Source organism: Chelmon rostratus, chromosome 20 (assembly GCF_017976325.1).
Source record: "Chelmon rostratus isolate fCheRos1 chromosome 20, fCheRos1.pri, whole genome shotgun sequence".
Taxonomy (NCBI): domain Eukaryota; kingdom Metazoa; phylum Chordata; class Actinopteri; order Chaetodontiformes; family Chaetodontidae; genus Chelmon; species Chelmon rostratus.
Window position 1 is genome coordinate 11886761 of NC_055677.1, and position 19038 is coordinate 11905798.

The 19038-nt window shown below is 43.4% G+C and overlaps 1 protein-coding gene across 1 annotated transcript; it reads left to right on the forward strand.

Annotated features, from left to right (window-relative positions):
• Positions 1–3201: 3201 nt before the first annotated feature.
• Positions 3202–18749, forward strand: crispld1a (cysteine-rich secretory protein LCCL domain containing 1a). Its single transcript, XM_041961366.1, has 15 exons — positions 3202–3438; positions 3969–4327; positions 10537–10655; positions 11933–12065; positions 12177–12292; positions 12464–12564; positions 12652–12843; positions 13527–13587; positions 13673–13739; positions 13944–14074; positions 14164–14207; positions 14328–14400; positions 14504–14579; positions 14721–14854; positions 17680–18749. Exons 2-15 carry the CDS (start codon positions 4067–4069, stop codon positions 17729–17731), a joined length of 1560 nt encoding a protein of 519 aa, XP_041817300.1. The 5' UTR covers positions 3202–3438; positions 3969–4066; the 3' UTR covers positions 17732–18749.
• The last annotated feature ends 289 nt before the right edge of the window (positions 18750–19038 follow it).

The window sequence follows — 19038 nt, forward strand, 5'->3', positions numbered from 1 at the left end:
TTCTCACCCCGACGCCGTTCCAACACTCTGACCTCAATTCAGCTCAACCAGAACCATTAGGGAGCAATGTGCCAGATAACGCGGGCCAACAAAAAGTGTTCTTCGAGAGTGTTTGTGTGGTTCACTGTTGTGTCCAGAGGCTACTGTTGTGTGGATGCGGGGTCTGGCACGGCCGATGCATTCTGCTGGGTTCATGGGATTTCTCGCAAGACCACATGCTGAATGGAGGAGGTACCGAACGGAGCATCTGGACCCGTGGCTTAACAATGACAGTGTGGGTGAGATAGAGAGAGCAAAGGGGAAAACGGCAAGAAGAGAGAGAGAGAGAGAGAGGGAGAGAGAGAGAGAGAGAGAGAGAGAAAGACAAGCATAGGAATGGGATGTGAATGTTTGTGAGTGAGATGGGAAGTGTGTGTGTGTGCAAATGCCAGACGGAAACACAAAGGTAGAGGAGAAAAATGTGAAATATTAAGACAGACAGTACAGCAGGAAGCAGTAGAAAACAATAGATGTAATAAAAAGAAGGGATGATAGAGCTGCTAACACAAGAGGCCCAAGCATGAAATCATTTATATTGCTCTACCGCAGGCGCAAATAGTGTATATTTACTGGAAGGCATTGTAATAAACATTAATCAGAGAATGTCTCGTCTGTTACGGATGGCTTGACCCAAATTACCACACTGTAAATCACAGAAATCCCTGAGCAGTTGGTAAATATTTCCTTTATCCACACAATTTCATTTTCATAGTCGGGGTCAGAGACATGCTCTTACAGTCAGTCTTTGTGTTTGTCAGCCATAACTCTAAAGCAATATAAGTCATTTCATATCCCAAGCCCACAAAACTTACTTTGAGTGTTTAAAATAATTGCATGTTTGACTCATTGATTTATGTTATAAAGGCACACACACACACACATGCACCCAGTCACTCCTTTGCTGCCTCACCTCTCACTCTCTTACTGTCAAACAGAGACACACATAGCATTCTCTTCCTCCCCGTCACACACAGATACACACACGCATCCAAATGTAGAGCAACATTAATTCTATAGCAGATGAATGAATGTTTTCGGTGGTGCTTTCCTCCTGGGAGTTGCGGGCAAAGCGAGAGCGTTGCTATTTCAGCTGCGGTGTAAGAAGGGGGGGAGGGCCGTCAGGTCCGACCGCAGAGAGAGGGCCGCTGCTGGAGCTGCGGCCGAGGCCCCTGCTACTGACCCAGGGAACAGACAGTAAACCCTTGGGTTTATGGAAGTTCAGAATGTGGTGGGTCCCCAATCTGAGAGCTCTTGTATCACATTCTGTACATGTGCAGAAATAGGTTAGCAGCAGAGGCGCCCTGGAAGACAGAGTTTTATATCTGTCTATAGTGTCTGATCTGCTGCATCCACTGGTGGATTTTAACTAAGTACATTCACTCAAGTGCAGTAGCCTACCTTAGTACAGTTTTGAGGTTCTTGTACTTAACTTAACTACATTTCAGAGGATAATATTGTAGTTTTTACTCTACTACGTTTACATTAGTGCATAAGAGTTTAGTGTCTATGAGCTGTTAGCATTTCAAATGAAACATTTCCCCTCCAAACTTGTCAAGTTTATTTGATTTGGATAACTGTTTGAGGCTAAATCAGGTCACATTATTCAATATTTTCTTTTCTTTTTTTTTTTTTTTTAAAAAGCAAAGATTACAGAAATGTCCCAAATGTAAATAGAAATTTGTGTTTCATACCCCATAAATCATCTCATGACCCCTCAGATTTATCTTGTGACCCAGTGGGGGGGCCTCACCCCCAGGTTGGGAACCAGTGGACTAAACTAACAAAGTAGCTAAAAGTAGCTCCATCTCGACCAGCTACAACAGTAACATGCTGCTTAAGCATGCGTGCATCAATATCAACAACTTAATGCTGTCATATGTAACAGTGTATCAGGTAGTTATCAGTAAATCAGGGCCATTTATCTGCTTTTGATACTTTAAGTACATTTTGTTGCTAATTTCTCTGTAGTTTTACTTAGATGGGATTTTGAATGTAGGACTTTTACTTGTATTGCTGTATTTTTACATTGTAGAGTTGGTAGTTTTACTTAGATGGGAAAACTTCTTCCACCACTGACCAGAGGAATCTTAAAATAGACTGCACACAGATTCATCTTATAAAACTGAAATCCTTAACGGAGTATCAGAACTGTCCTCTCAGCCCCTGACTCACCTGATGAGTGAGGGCCAAGAGCCAAACAATAAGCATGAAAACATCAGGGAGTCATGGAAACGAGGGGATTAGCTGAAAAAGACAAAATCACTGCCAGCACATGGTCGGCTTGGCCGGCGTTTAGTTTATTATGTTTGTCAGGTAAAACACAAGAAGGTTGTGTCACTCCCAGTGGAAAGTAAGTCTGTACAGGGGGCAAACACGGAGGCCTGGTGATTAGCTACTGTTTCCACATGTGCCACAGCTACCAGTGAAAATGACCAGACAAGAGACAAAACCTGCCTGTTTCCATTATGGAATTTGCACTGTTTCAGCGGGAGGGGAAACGGTGACGACAAGTTCAGGGTTTGGAATAAACAAAGAGTTGGCTTGTGTTTTAATCCCCCCAAGGAGTCACCTGTGAACAGTTAGACTCGGGAGAATGGGGCCACTTCTGCTGCCAGGCACCACAGAGGAGGCTGGTTTGAATTAATACATTTTTGAGCAAAGTCAGTCACCAGGTAAGAGTCAGTCAACAGCCTTTAGTTGAATTTTCCGGCTCTGAGGATGATCCATCACCAAAGAAGACAGAAATCCTATGTCAGATGCAAATATGATATGAAAAAGAATAAGTCCTATGATGCTTAAGGGGTTTTGGGGGGATTATTATAGAGGCATATTAAATAATCAATAAGTGCAATTACTGAGTAAGTAAACAATAAAAGTCTCTGCAGGGATATTAGAAAGTTGTCAGTGCTATGAAATGGTGACTTTCTGCCCCTTTTTAACTTGCTGAGCACAACACTGGGGGAAAAAAAACAAGATTTCATTGAGATTATAGGGTAAAGACGCGCGACCGCGGGCACGCGCAGGGGTCTGGGCACGACCGAGTGGGCCGTTTCCAACCTTTTTGGAGAGGCGTGGTCAGGGGCGGCACTGACCAAGCGCAGCCAAGTTGAGGATAAAATGTGGATAAGTGATGCTTAAGCGCCTTTGGTGCAAGAATCCCGAGAGAAGAAAGAGCCAAACTTTCTTTTCCCCAGCCAGATGAGCACGGAGTGAAGGCTTTGATTTGTGTCACATGGCAGCCGGCGACAGTCATCACCGCTCCACCTGATCTCTGCAACTTTACCTTGAACGCGGATTGTTCTCGTCATCTTCCTCTTCTTCTTCTCTCTGCTGAAGTTTTCTCACGGCCAGATCTCTGTCAGGAGCTCCAGGAGCGGGCTGCATTCCAATTCATTAAAGGTAAATTATTTCCAAAGTCGACATTAAATCACAACACTCCATTTCTGTTTCAATCTGCATTACTCTTCACATTTTCCATTAGGCATTGGCACGTTTAAACAGCCTCTGTCAGCGTTGCAGCATGCATACCAAAACGTTCAACGCAAAACATGCAGTATTGTGAATGCATCAGCTGTATTATGCATCATTCTGTGCACTTAAGTACATTTATTACAGCTGTAGTGCCTAATGTGGTTTGAAATGGAGAATGCAATGTGTTTATCTTATTTTTGAATTTAGGAAAAAGTTGTAAAATCCTCAAGGAACTTCAACACTAGCAGTTTTCTTAAATCCACACTTTGACAAGTCGGCTCCCCAGTCTGCCAGCGTACCCACAGTGAACCTCATGAGGTTACTGCACCAGACCAAGTGTCTGCAAGCCAGTGCCCTGTCCTCACCGAGTTCAACATTGACTCAAGTTGTTTAGCAAGTTTGATACAGAACACTGATTCCAGCCTTTCCAATAATCCTCTGTTGCTCTCTGCTCTCAGCTGCTTCTCCAGCGTCTTTCTGTGTTGGCCCGCTCCTCCAACCGTCCTGCCTGAGTTCTAGAGGATCACGACCATCACTTTCTCCAGCGGCTACCAGGATGAGGCACGTGTCTCCGCACTGGCTGAGGGGCGTGTCCCTGCTCCTGCTGCTCCAGACGACCACCTCCATGGTGATGCTTCCAAACTCCACGGGCTGGGAGCAGATTCTGGACAAGTACCTGGACGAGCAGGGGGACTGGTGGGAGGCCAAGCACAGGGGGAAGAGGGCCATCACCGACAGCGATGCGCAGCTCATCCTGGACCTTCACAACAAGCTCAGGGGCCAGGTGTACCCTCCTGCTTCCAACATGGAGTACATGGTAGGTGGATTTAGGATTCCCAGAGCGTTTGTTCAAACGCTTTGACCCCATTCTGAACTCCCTAAGACTCATGCACACTTGCGGACCATATAGCTTAGTGGACTGACCCAGTCACCAGACCGGCTGGCACTTGTCCCACTTGGCTCACACACGAGCAGCATGCCAACATCTAAGCACCTTCACACTTGCCCCCCTCACACACACACACAAGCACACACACAAGTCTGCACCCATGTGACTTTGATTGTTTTGCCAGAAGAGAAGAATTCCACCAGCTTGCCAATGATCACATTACTACTGCCTTCTCTTTGTTACACGCGCTAAGAGATTTGTTTGACTTTATCCTTTGGCCATCATGTGTGTGTACAGCGCCAGATCACTTTTCACAGTGCAATTAGAATCAGAGCACGGCACCGGGGCTTGTTTTACCAGCTGTCTACCCCCCACTAAACACACACATACACACACACACACAGGCACCTTCTGCAAGTCGGCGCTCCACAGATGTGGAACTTTTCCAAACACGCCACACATGTGTCGGCACCGCTTGACCGCCACAGAGCGCTGCCACCAACGGCACTTAGGAGGTTAAAAATCAATACAGTGTGCAGAAGCTAATGATGTTTTATCATCTTTTTCATCTCCACTTAAGGGGTGACGGAACAAAAGGCAGTATTATTCTGTGGTGAAGGCAAATAAACAGTTCCTGCTGGGGGCAATTGCTGGACTGTGTAATTGTATAATTGAGAGGTTGGACTTGAGGACCCCTTGTGTGTGTGTGTGTGTATGTGTGTGTGTGTGTGTGTGTGCGCACATGTACGTGAGTGAAAGCACCACTCTGCCTGGCAGGCCTCTGGTTGAGGCACACTCTAGTGGAGAAATGCTGAGCCAGCAGCGCACAGCTCCTTTCTACTGTCTCCTGTTACAGTTGGCTGGTTTTTTTAGCTCCAGGGGCACCCAGGGGTGAAATATAAAGAGGCATGCAACAAGAGGACGTGAGGAAGAGAGTGAAAGCGAGCAAGGACTACAGTAGGTAAATAAAAATGATAAAGGGTATTTGCACATAGAAAGGAGAGGCAGTGAGAGGCAGAGGGAGGGATGGAAAAGAGCAAAAGAGGAGTCAAAATAACTGAAGGTGAGCAGGTTGAGAAAATAAAGATGGACAAATCTGGACGGTGCACAAAATAAAAAGAGACAATGACTTGTAAGGGTGCGTGCTGAAATCGTGCTGATGTCAATATCGTTCAGGCAAGAATACCATTCAGTTTGCATGTTAACTGGATTTTCATTGATTTTCTGCGCTTTATTTTGAAAGGGGCTCCATATTGCTCCGATTTCCCTGCCGTCTGTGTTGAACCGCTGTCACCTTTCAGAAACCTCAGAGCTTCACTGTACTGGAAGACTTCATAGACATGCTCCCCTGCTCTCACTACACACTCATGCATGCAGATACACATACACACACACACACACACACACACACACACACACACAAATATCCTTGCCCACATACATAGCCATTGGCCCATCAGCTCTGTTATTGTCCCTCCATTGTATTAAACCATAACCCGGCTGACCCTCAGTGGCAATCATCACAGAGACTCAGAGATAACATCAATTCAAATCCCCCTCTTTCCTCCCCCTTCATCTGTTTCCTTTCCTTGCCCTCTCCCTCTCCCTCTCTCTCTGCCTCCCTCTCCCTTATCCCTGTGGCTCCGTTCCCATTCTGTCATTATCCAACACAGAGGCCCAAAAAATTCCCCGGATAAGCATTCACACTCCGTAGCGATCAACAAAGCTTCAGTGCGCCTTCAGTAGGGCGACAGCGGTTCTGCCTCTCACTCAAATGTTGACCCATAGGTATAAACAGAGAAGTGTCAGTGTTTGAAGCGCTGCAAGACAAACAGATGGCATCATGGGAGAAAGGGCCCCACCTGCCTTGATGTTTATCTTGGCTTTGCTGGGCCGCACTCAGGTCTACCGTGGCGGTGATGGTAGTGGTTTAAGATTGTATTGACAGTATTGACAGTTTTCTCTTCTTGATGTGGCACAGTTGTGTTGCACGCGCCGGTCAATTTGCTCCATAGTTGGATTATGTGGCTGTCCAATAATTAAGGTCTAGTCTAATAAATTTGACTTGAATTAACTGGAGAGATGTTTAATTATGGTAATGTGTACAAGCATGCGAAACAGTATTTACACAGCTTGGATGTTAGGAAGAAAAAACAGTTCAGATTAATAAAACCGAATGAATGAATTTACAGAATCATTATCAGACTCTAGTGGCAAAAAGATTAACGCTTGAACAGCTTTTATCCCGGCAACTTTCTGCAGCTTTTCCTGCAGATTACCTCAGAGCCGACGGGCCAGCTGGGAGATTGAATGTCTCCAGTGTGTCGTGGGGTTTTCCCCCGGGTCCGGTCAGCTGGTTACGCCCAGAAAACCTCCAAAGGGAAGGGAAGTCCTCTGGCTTCTCTTCAGCTGAATACCATAGTATGGAAAAACGTGGTTCCTCCCAAATCACTTACTGTTGCCTAAGAGCGTTCCAGTCAAGGTCACGCTCCAGTGAAGCCTGAAGAACATTATCCCAAAATAGCAGAGATGCCACCCTAATGTCACAAAGCTGGAGACTCTCCGGGCCTCACCTGCGCCGGCTGCATCCTGTCCACCGATATCACGAACAGCAGAGGCAACAAGGCGTGCCCATGTGGGAGTCCAGCGCCCACGCTGATCCTGCTTGATGTGATGCCAAGACTGTAAACATAGCTCTTGCTCCACATGCACTCACAATGTGTAGCTCGCAATAGCACCTTCCACGAATCCTTCAGGGAACGTGGCTGTAAAAACTTTGCACAAAACATGTAGATCGAATGAGCAAATTCCAACACAGTTACCTGTGTGAAATGAGGACAATCCCCTCCGCCTGAGGCTTGCCTCTTTCCTGCTCTCTTCTTTTCTTGTCCTTTTCTCACCCTCGCTCTTGGAAGACACCTACTGGTTCCAGGAGTGAAGGTGTGCCAAGGACATACCCCTCTCTGCCATCGATCAAATCTGAATCTTACTGTTGTGCATGCTGCCCAGATGGCAAGTCTTGCCTTTCTTTACCGAGTCGGCCACTTATTCTAAAACGTCCGTGAGGCCACTCCAAAGTCATCCTTTGTAACAAGCCCTCTCATACCTGGGTTTTCACTGCTGTGGTTCCTGCACTGCAGCTGCAGCTCCTTTGGTCTGTTGATGACTGTGCTGACTCTGGAGTTGCCTGTGCCAGCGGGGCTCAGAAAGGCCTTCTTCTTCAGCTGCTTATTTCTAGTGTCCAGACTGCTTTTGTGCAGCTGTCCTCTGGAGGAAGTCAGACTTTGGTAGCTGATGGGCTGAAATTTCCTAGTTGTTTATTATTAACGCTGTCGATAATTTCCAAGACATTAGAAAGCAATATCAGACCAAATGAAAATGCCAGCCTAACCCTGCTGTTGACCTGTCTGGCTCATTTATGATTAAGTGAGACAGCTTCCTGTTCAAGTCAAGCCTAATTATCTATCCCGTACTGGTCTAACTATGTTTCTGTTATAACATGATAATGGGAGATAATGGTTTTTGCTGGTTGATTAAATTCAGACAATGGTCAGCCCAGTGACCTCTAATGTGAGTTGATGTGGGCTGGAATGCACCGCAAGAAACGTGCACTGTATGCTCTATATTGCTGTGAGCAATAATAGTAGTAGTTTGAGCAGACAATGTGACACTTCTCTGTTCTCTGGTTTCTTATTTAACTTATCTCCTTTTTTTTCTCTCGACTTCACCTCCTTCCTGCATCCTACTCCTGCCTTTTCAGTATTTGTCTGCATGCGCCATTGATTATGAGCAGGAAACCTAAACTTGCAGTCCCATCTGGAGTGCAACCAGATGACCAAGGAAGAGAGGAAAAAAAAAATATCCCCGGCCGCAAATGAAGTGTTAAGCGAAATACACAATGCCGTGTGCACAGTGCTGAAAGATTTTAGCAGGGGGAGGTGTTTTTCTTTACGGGCCCCAGCAGAAGTGCGGCCAGGGTGGGTGGTGGGCGAGGGGGGGGGGGGGTTACGAGTCCTCCCCTGCTGGGCTAACTGTGCAAACAACAGCAGCTTGACAAGCCGGCTGCACTCTGTACCAGATTCAACAGCTGAAAAATATGTGTCTGGGTCGACACTTTCTGAGGCCGCCGTCTCTGCTGGGGGCTGCGTATTTATTATTGTATAAGACATGCTTCAAGAGCGTCGCAAATCATGTCTTTGTGATTGAAACCATAATCAGCAACTTTCCCCCACAAGACATTGCAGCCAGAGTTTTGGTCAGCTTTGGCTTGAGACCTACTATAGTTGTGGCCACAGCTGGATGTTTTCGGACCCATAACTGTTCATAAATGGTCAAAAACATGGTGTTGACCTTGCTCAAGTACAGAATGTCCTGTGTGCTGTGGTTTGCAGATCGTTTGGCAGTTACCGCAGCTCAATGCAATGGGGTTTTAGCCTGCTTATCAGGGAGCACATTGATTATTTTTCCGTGCGAGGAGGTCACTTGTCGAGAAAGTCAAAGAGGAAAATGATGTAGATAGAAATCAAGGCTGCAAGTGAACAGCTTTCTCTTGCTTTCTTCCACAACTGAGGACGACCAGGTTCAAATCTCTTCAGCGTGTCTGTTTCAGCATTGTGAGCTATTATTCTGACAAAAGAAAGGATAACCAGGGATTACAAAACAGATATGACAATACTGACATTTATTTGCAGCTCACTGCCAGCGGAGGTACTTTCTGAGCAGAGATAGAGTTTCAGGCAAACACGTTCTCATTCCTGTTTTAGCCCCGGCTCTGTCAGTCATCATTTGGCCTCATCGTGCAAGACGGACCGCAGGCAACTTCAGATGAGTTTGCTGTAAAACTGATTCACTCCCTCTCTGCAGGTGTAGAGATGAATGAAACATATACTCCACACCTCCAACTGTTTATTTGCTCTATTATGCCAGTTACGTAACATTTCTACAAGGCTGTTGAAATTTTGACATAACACTCTGTGCAATCGCGGCAGAGTCCGCCAATATTACCTTGGCGGTGTTGATTTAAACAAATAGGTCCTCTCGACAGCCAACAGGATTCCCAGAAAGCACTGAACTGCTCAGAGTTAAGAGTTAATTTGCAGCGCTGCCAGACATCCTGTTGTTAGGTAGGTGTGTGTTTCGGGAGTAATGCAGAGAACAGCGGTTGTTTCTGGTGGGACTGAAAGTGGGTGACGGACGATGGTAGAGGAAGGTGGTGGAAGCGGGGGAGTTATTTGAGTGCCTGTTATTGGATGAGATTTCAGTGAGCGTAAGCTATGACTTCCAGGGCCCAACGTGTGAAATGTGAAAGCTTCTGACACCTCCGCCTGTACACTAATGCATGTACTCGCACACAAACACACATTCATGCACACACACACGCAAACTAATTGCCTTTCTCGTAGGAACCTGTTACATTAGATATCCCGCACTGAAGGTGAAAGTGAAGGTGTGCAATTAGAGGAACATACAGTGTCCTTCAGTTGAATTACAGCTGGTGTTATTCTAACTCTTTTTTTTTTTCATGGTAGAATGTAGGTCACCAGAGAGGAAGGACACTCTTTGCATTCCCAGAAAACCCTAAAATGGGAATATGATCCCTTAGTATCCAACCAGAGCCAAACTTAACTTAGAGGGCAATTCAGGGAGAGGTAAAGTGAAACAAAAGCTTGCACCCAGACATCTCACCAGAGACATATGGAAGGTATTACTTAAGGAAAAACAGCTTTTGCATTTTTTTGAATAACACCCAATCTCACAGGAAAACCCATCTGGGGAAAGTCAGCTGAGCAGCATAAGAAAGTCCAAAAGCTCTTTACACAGCAGCAGCAACACATCAACATAGTTCTGCATTTAGTTCGGAGATTAGCGCAGTTGCTCCTAGTCCCTGTGATTTACCATAAGTAATCCCTGTTCAGTGTGTGTTTGAATACCACCTCACATCACATCAGTGACAGCTGAACAAACCCTGCGAGGCAGTGGATATCTCCAGTTTCTCATTAGCTATTCTGTGCCCTGACACTGCCATATCTTATGGCCCATTAGCAGCAACATTTTTTATTGCAGTGGACTTCCACTTCTTGTGAAATAAAATCCAGAAACAAACTTCATACTGTTTTTCCACCTCTTCTCCCGTGCAGGTGTGGGACACAGAGCTGGAGCGTACGGCAGAGGAGTGGGCAGAGACCTGCCTGTGGGAGCACGGTCCTGCCAGTTTACTGCCACAGATCGGACAGAACCTGGGAGCACACTGGGGAAGGTAAACAATAAGTCAGTGCACACAGTTTCTGTGGATAGACTTCTGTTTTATCAAAAGGTAGAGAGTAAAAAATGGTCTTTCAAGTTGTTCAATATGTCACAATAAAGCAACAATTAGAGCAAGGTTTGAAAAATTTGCACATTTTTTTAGCAGAATGTTGTTTTTCTTCTTTCCTGACTCCTTAATCATCATTGAACGCCTCAGATTTGTATCATTTTAGTGTGCTTTAGCTTAGCACAACAGCTAGCTAGCTTGTTGCCAGTGTAATTTTACTTCATATATCAAATTTAGCACCATAAAATGTATTTAATCTGCTTGTTACTCTTTCCATAAAATCACAAATCCATGTCTTTGTCTACCTGTGTACGCATGAAACAAACAACATATAGCATGTAGTGAGCCTCAGTTTAGCATAACTGCTAGCTAGCATGTTGCAAGTTCCCTGTTTTACTTCATATTGCCAATTTAGCACGATAAAATGCATTACATCTACTCATTACATTTTGTAGCAGCATGTCTTTCAGTCCCAACATGAACATGTTCATACAGAGGACACATTGATGTGAATTTTTCTACATTTGCATGGCTTACTAAACAACATTTACAGACTTCGTGGAATCACACACAATACAGACTCTGTTACATGTGTTCATTCGTTCGCTCATTTGTTCACTCGTTCCCCTGTAGAGCATCTGAAAACAGCACTGCTTCACGTAAGAGACTCTTGTTCCTCATCTAATCACATCCCATCACAGTCAAGACGTCTGTTTGATTCTAATGAGATTAACTAGCAACACCTGGTGCCAAATCAGTGTCAAGCCTTGGCTGCTGCAATTTATCCAGAGAGCACAAATGTTTGATAGCCAGCTAGAAACTTAAGGGCAGTCTTAACAGATGTGCTTGTGTTGCTGTGGTTACCGATGGGTGCTGCCACTTGAGTCACCTTGTCAGACCATAATTTGATGTCTGCCATGCGTGCTGTATATTGTCTCCTTTGCTTCCACCTGTGTCTCTGAACACGCTTAGAAGAATATTTTTAGAAACTGCATGTGAATGTTAATTAACCATTTACAGTGACAAGAGCTGCTTTGCTTTGCACTAATAAGATGACAGTTGTTTAATTACATTCGAATACTTAAAGGTCACCTACTGTACGGGTATCATGCGCACGCATGTGGGTAGCTTTGATGCATAATACCAACTCCTACACCAACAGGGACACAAGAGGAAAAGAAATGTTTTTTGAAAATCACAGGTATACTTACTCATCTCTCCAGGTATCGTCCACCCACGTTTCATGTGCAGGCCTGGTATGATGAAGTGAAAGACTACTCCTTCCCTTACCCTCAGGAGTGTAACCCCTATTGCCCCTTCAGATGCTCCGGCCCTGTTTGCACTCATTATACACAGGTAGCTATGTCCTGATCATACCATTTCATCAGAATTGTATTTATCAGACTTTGTCCTTTATTGATTACAGACTTTGTGATCAGTTTTTCATGATCTGTCATCCTTTTGCAGCTGGTTTGGGCCACCAGCAGTCGGATTGGCTGTGCCATCAACTTGTGTTACAACATGAACGTGTGGGGACAGATTTGGGCCAAAGCCGTCTATCTTGTCTGCAACTATTCACCAAAGTAAGCACATTCCTTGTCATGTTCTCTCACAGCCACATGACTGATATACAAGCTGCAAGAGGACAAGGAAGACACCTACCTAAAAGTTCAAAATGGTCACACTCACACAAGTTGTGCTTAAGTAATTTACAATCAGTTTAGTAAGCCTTGCTTATTGTATGACCTGAACAGGGGAAACTGGTGGGGCCATTCGCCTTACAAACATGGGACCCCATGCTCTGCCTGTCCACCCAGCTATGGCGGAGGCTGCAGGGACAACCTCTGCTACAAAGGTATGCAGGGAAAATAGAAGGACAATGGAAGAAAGCCTGAAGAAATATTTGCTTACTATAGCCTGTTTTGTTTAACTTTACTTGAAGATGACAGCTCCAACCCTCCACGAGAGGAAACGGAAGAAAACAACTTCATTGAGCCAGAGGCCCCCCGTACTCCACAGAAGCCCTGGTCTAGGGCCTCCAAACCTGAGCCTCCCAATCTCCCCGCCCCGGCCCCCACCAAGCCCCCCACAGAGGACCTGCAGAAGAATGAAGTGGTGAACACGCAGCAGATGTGTAAGCTGCCATTTAACTGTTTATTCTGGATCTAGTTTCATCTCAAAATGGGGTGTGTGGGATCTGTTTTAGGGCTGGGAGTGGCAAGAAGTATAGAACATGATCTAAAAGAAAAAATTGGGTCAAAACCAGAGGATTTATGAGTAGCTGCCAGCTCAGTGTTGAACAAGCAATCGTGGATAACAAGAGCAAACAATAGACCTTGACCGGAAATATTTTTCTTGCAATTTATCTGTAATTGCCTTGATGTTCTGTAGCCTTTATCTGTCATCTCCCTGATCAACCTTGACAGTTTCTGAAGTGTACTGAATATTGCAAGTCACTCTTTGGAGCAGGGAGGGGAGGTCCATTTAGCACGATCCCAAGAGCGTGTGTTTGCTTTTGGCCGGCTGAGATGGGTTGAGGGGTGAGAGGGGCTTGCTGTGGTTTTTAAATGGCTTCCTCTCTGCAGTGCAAAGGGGCCTGTTCTTGTAAGCTGAGACACTTCCTCTATTATTGCTGACCACCCTGAACCTCGTTGCGGGAATTCTTCTCTTTGGTTCTTGTAGCATCACAACAATAGTCTACCCTGGATTTCACTCAACTCGGGCTTTTAGAAACTAGTCGTCTGCATCTGAGCAGCCAGGCCATGCATGTTGGTTCCTGTACAAGCACTAAAAGGCCTTTATGTGTATGTTTTTCAGCTCAGCTTGTGACCTGCGACACGAAGCTTCGAGATCAGTGTAAAGGAACACCATGTAATAGGTACAGTTAAGATTAAATATTATAAAAGCAATGCAAAACTGAGATTACAGTACATTTCATCTTATTTTTCCTATGTTATCTACAGATATGAGTGCCCAGCTGGGTGCCTTGATGCTACAGGAAAAGTAGTTGGGACAGTATACTATGAAATGGTGAGTACACAAGTTTAAACTTTAATAATCCAAATGATGTTGTGTGACTTGGTGGCTTCAGTCCTTACATTGATCAACATTATGCCAACTAGCAACTGTGTGTCCTGTCAAAGTGTCCTTGAGCAAGATATTGAAGTGCTATGACTGTGTCAGCAAAAGGCCTCTAATTTAAATGATGCTGTAAATTAAATGCTCTATTTGCAGCAATCCAGTGTCTGCAGAGCTGGCCTACATGCTGGTGTCATAGATAATGATGGAGGATGGATGGATGTAACAAGACAGGGCAGAAAAGACTTTTTTATCAGATCCGACAAGAACGGAGTGCAGTCTGTAGGGTGAGACAACAGCATCAGAAACAACATTGGTACAATATAAGCGAAAATAATTAAGTCAATGTAATAATGTCAATGTTTCCTCTTGGCAGAAAATATCAAAGTGCTAATTCCTTCACAGTTTCCAGAGTAGCAGGTAAGTCTGAAAATAATGTGACATTGTAATTACAGATGTGTCACATTTTATATTAAACTACTCATTATAAGCTGTGCAGCAACTGTGTTTGTTGACACTCGCTTTACTTATGTCTTGCAGTCAAAGCCATCACATGTGAAACCACAGTTGCACAGCTGTGTCCATACCAAAAGCCTGCAAAGCATTGTCCAAGGTATGAACCTGGCTTAATGTCTGCCTCCATGTCCATCTTTTTCATAACTTTAGTACAGCCTCATGAAGGTTCAAGTAATTATGTCGAACTGTTCTCTTTTTAGGCTATACTGCCCTAGAAACTGTTTAGAGGAGAATCCTCACATATCCAGAGTAATTGGTACCAGAATATACTCTGATGTAAGTCCCTCTGGTAGCAACTATCATACATTTCTGAATGTATTAAAAACTGATTCAAAACCAAAATCAACAATGTTTTCCATGAATTTCAAGACTGAAATGACACAATAACGCTACCTTACGTCTTGCATACCTCTGTAGAAGTCCAGTATATGCAGAGCAGCGGTCCACGCTGGAGTAGTCAGGAATGATGTGGGTGGTTACATCGATGTGATGCCAGTGGACAAGCGGAAACACTACATTGCTTCATACCAGAATGGCATTTTCTCAGAGAGGTATTTATAATCTAAAAATATATTCTATAAATTGCCAAGATGACCTGTCTAGTGTGTGCGCGTCCCGCAAATGTGTGTGTCATGTGCAATCTGTAGGGAAGATACATACATTTAAAACATTTTAACTGTCAGGGATAATTGTGTAACAAAAGCTTCACATTTCATCACCCCTATTTTAACTACACTGAAGATAGTGGGACCTTATATTGGTGGAAACAGCAGTTCTATAAATTATAATGCTCAAGTGTTGCATTTCAATACAGTAGAATAAATAGAAAATAAAAATGAAGCGTAAAAAAACAAACAAAAAACCCCCGAGATGTCAAGCATACTGTCATGGAATTACTTATTTAGGCAGATTACTGGTCCTAGTTGTCTTACAGCTTGTTTGGAGAGTGAAGGGGTTAATTTGCTGGGGCTCAGAGAGGAGGAATGAGAAATCAATGGCTCTCAGGTAGAGAGAAATTTATTCACTCTGCCCTCCCATGTGGACCCAATCTTTTCAAGATGCAGGCAGTTCGTTACATCTCTCATGCAGTGCGCATGGGAGGGTGATTAGCATGCGTCTAGTTTAAAATAATTAATTGCTTAGCAATTAGTGTAGAGAGGATGAGTGCATCCTAATGTAGTTCTAGGAGGGGTTTGTTTTTGGTAGTAAGTCAAAAGGGGCAATCAGCAGACAAGGGTCTAAAGTTTAATATACTGGCTCAGATAACCAAAAAAAATAAAATAAACAAGAACGCAAAGCAGTGAAAATGCCAAAGCATATGCATTGAGGAAGAGGAATCCTGCCAGCATCTAAAACAAAGGGGGTCAGTATAAGGTTACGTTTTAGACAGTTTTAGCTTAGTCCAACCACAATGGTGTAAAACCTTAAGCTAGATAAGTCTGTCAGAAGAGCACATGGAAAGGGAATGGATTATGTGTAAGACCTTCCAATTTTTTATCTGAAAACATGCATTTCAAATCAACCTTCAACTACTGTCACAACAAGCATGGTGCAAAGTGCACTGAAGTGATAATCAGGTCATAAAGAATGGTGGCAACCTTTAGTCTTGTCAAGGTAGGTTTAAGTGAAGTTAAGTAAATTGTAGTAAAGTCATTCTCATTATAAATGTCTGAGAAGATAGATAGGCCAGATAATACTGGTGATATTTGGAAGTAGGACTGCTGTCACACAGCCACACTACATGTCGTAATGTCTGTTTTATTATTTTGGCTAAATTGTCTCCAGGAGTGTTTAACTGTTTTAATACAGTGTTGATCAGTGTTGTACAAGGTTGGTCAACAGTAGTGGCAAACAGTACAGACTTTCTGCTTTCTGAGTCCATAGACGGATCAAATTACTGAGGCTATAGTCACCATGAAGATCATTTACGGTGAGATGCTGAGAATATTTTCAAGTAAATATACTGTACATCTGAAATATAGGGAGGGCTAGACTCTGTGAAGGTTTAAAAAGCTAAAATATATGTAAAGCATCCGCAAAGTTGCAATGTTACAGAGAACAGTTAACTTATTATAACAATGTAATAAAAAATCGGCAAAGACACCACCAAATGTACAGGCTAAAATGGCCTCAATTACAAAATAGCAGCATTGCAAATAGAGCACTGTATCGTCAGCATAGAGGCATATTTTTGGTTATTTCGCCCCTCCATTTTTAATTTCTACTCGAAAAAAGGCGACCTTGTTTAGCACCACCCATTAACAGAAAGTAGGAAACAAGAGACATCATTGGTTTGTACAGTGGCTATTGGAATGTTAAGAAGCTTAAGGCAATAAAATACCTTCCCAACTCAAATCTATACAGAATGAAATATGTACCTATGTAGGAGGTTGTACATGCTTTTGTGCATCAACAAGACTGAAAAGTATGACTCCCTAAATTAGAAGGCATAGTAATAATGCCGTTCTCTGATATTGAATTATATAAGAATCCTTTGGTCAGTGTGAAGTGTTTCTGGCAAGGTGGAATAAAACTTACGAGCCAAAAATTTAGTGACGACTTTGGCACGATTAGACGAGAGGGCCTTTTATTCTCGCTGTCAGGTAGATGTTAGTCACCATCTTCCTACATAATGAGTCCTCTGTGACTGACAGGGAATAATATTTAACTGTTAACAAAGAAGGGAGCTTGCCAAGGATAGAGGCTTTACTGATGCTAATAAAGTGAGAGCATGTGTTGAATCCATGCTGTACCACTTCACAACAGCATTAAGGTTACAGGTCCGTACCAGCCTCTGTTTAAAGCTTAAGTGACCCACATACTGCATGGTCTGGTCTAGTTCTTTAGAGATATTAAATTGCACCAACTTTGGATTATTCTGTCGTCTGCAGAATGGCTATTGTTAACATGACCTGCGTAGAGGACAAACCCACACAGACTCATTTATTCTGTGGTCTTCCCTCTCTCTTGCTGTCCTCTCCCTCTCCTCCCTCGTCTCTCTCCACCGCATTTATCTTTGTCACTCTGCTGAGATGCCTGACGTCTGTTAGTATCTGCCCATCATTTATCTGTCTCCTTTAACTTCACAACATGTCTGTCTTTGTTAGATTAACACGTGAAGTCCCCTGTGTTTGTGTAAAAATGGGCGGTTTATCTGTTTTCTCAGGGAGCTTCAACCTCTATCTGTTTGTGTCCAATCTGTCATCAGAGTGTCAGACGGCACACTGACGTGGACATTTCTCCGTAAAACCTGAAGTCTATCTGTTTGTGTGTGTATGTCACCTACGTCTCTCTGCAAAAAGGCTGGGACGTGTTCTGAAACTGACACATGCCGCGCCCAGACTGACTCTCCCTCTTGTGTCTCGCTTCCCTGCAGCCTTCAAAACCCTCCTGGAGGGAAGGCGTTCCGGGTGTTCGCTGTGATTTGAGTGCCCCAGAGGGCGGCTTCACCAAACAGAAAGCGCACTTGGGCTGTTGAATAGGCGGTAATCAAGCCCTGTTGTCAAACTCAATGACTGAAATGTTTCTGGCTTTGCTACACTTCAGGGGTTACAGGTCGTCTCCATGACAGCGTAAACCCAGCAACAAAAACTTGACACGTACACAATGAGAAACTGTCAGTACTCACATGCATGGTGTTTTCATTTTGTCATCTCTGGTGGGACATGGTATGAACTGTAAATATCTCTGAATATTTAGTTTGTACATATTTGTTAATAGTATTACACTTGTTTTGTCTTTGTGCCATTGCCTTGCCTTTTATCAAATAGCTGTGTATGAGTACTGATTGTAGAAATCCTATGATATAACATTATAATGGCACTTAAGGATGAATATCATTTTTATTGTATTAAGTCTGGCACATTTTTACAGGTGCTCTGGAGAGGTTTCTTCTCATATTTTGTACTTTTGTAATGATCGGGGAACAGATTGTTATGCATTTATTTTTATATGATTATGCTTTATATCAACATGATTTATAAAGGATGCTGCTATATGTTTTTTGTATTGTTTTTGTGATTGCCAGTGTGATGGGTTTTGTTTGTTTGGTTATTTTTCCAGATAATGTGGTTCAGTTAAAACTCCCCGCAGGTCGGGAAGTGCACTCATCCCTCAGAGCTGTCATTCCCTAAACAAAACCTATGTGCTCGACTTCATCGTGCGTCGCATTTTACTGGATGTCGCTAAGATTCAGGTCATGTCTATTCATCTCCCGTTGATATTGATAAAGTAATACTATGCAACAGTTTTATTTCATCCACTTTGTAGGGGAATGGTGATTTTAACATATATTTGTTCATATTTTACCAGCTCTCAGCTTTCTTTCAAGCTGCAATTAATATAATGGACAATTAAATGTATTTTTGGCACTGTTTCTCTGTGCATTATATGTACTTTCCTACCTCAAGTTGTTAGGAAAAGTCCATTTTGCAATAAAATATTACAACCACCACAATTCTCTCTCACAAGTCAGTTTAATATTTTTCAGATGCTTTTGCAAATACAATTTTACATTTTGTCTATATGTGCTTAAAAGCTGAATATATTATTGTTTGGTTTAATTATCATATCCAATATCTTATGTACTACAGTTCAACCTACCTTTAAATCTAAAATATCAGTTGTGCTATATTAACATAAATGTTTGAAAATACATCAAGTATCACCTTTCGAGCCACTGCTCCAAGACTGGCAATTCCATGAAATATAACATTTTGGCTTGAAAATGACAAAT

What these genes read in the sequence shown, in the direction of transcription:
- crispld1a (XM_041961366.1), top strand. Translation starts at nt 4,067, where the DNA reads ATGAGGCACGTGTCTCCGCACTGGCTGAGGGGCGTGTCCCTGCTCCTG. An exon ending in CTGGGAGCACACTGGGGAAG is followed by an intron (nt 10,656 to 11,932) that starts GTAAACAATAAG and finishes TCATCTCTCCAG; the next exon opens with GTATCGTCCACCCACGTTTC. An exon ending in GTACCAGAATATACTCTGAT is followed by an intron (nt 14,580 to 14,720) that starts GTAAGTCCCTCT and finishes ATACCTCTGTAG; the next exon opens with AAGTCCAGTATATGCAGAGC.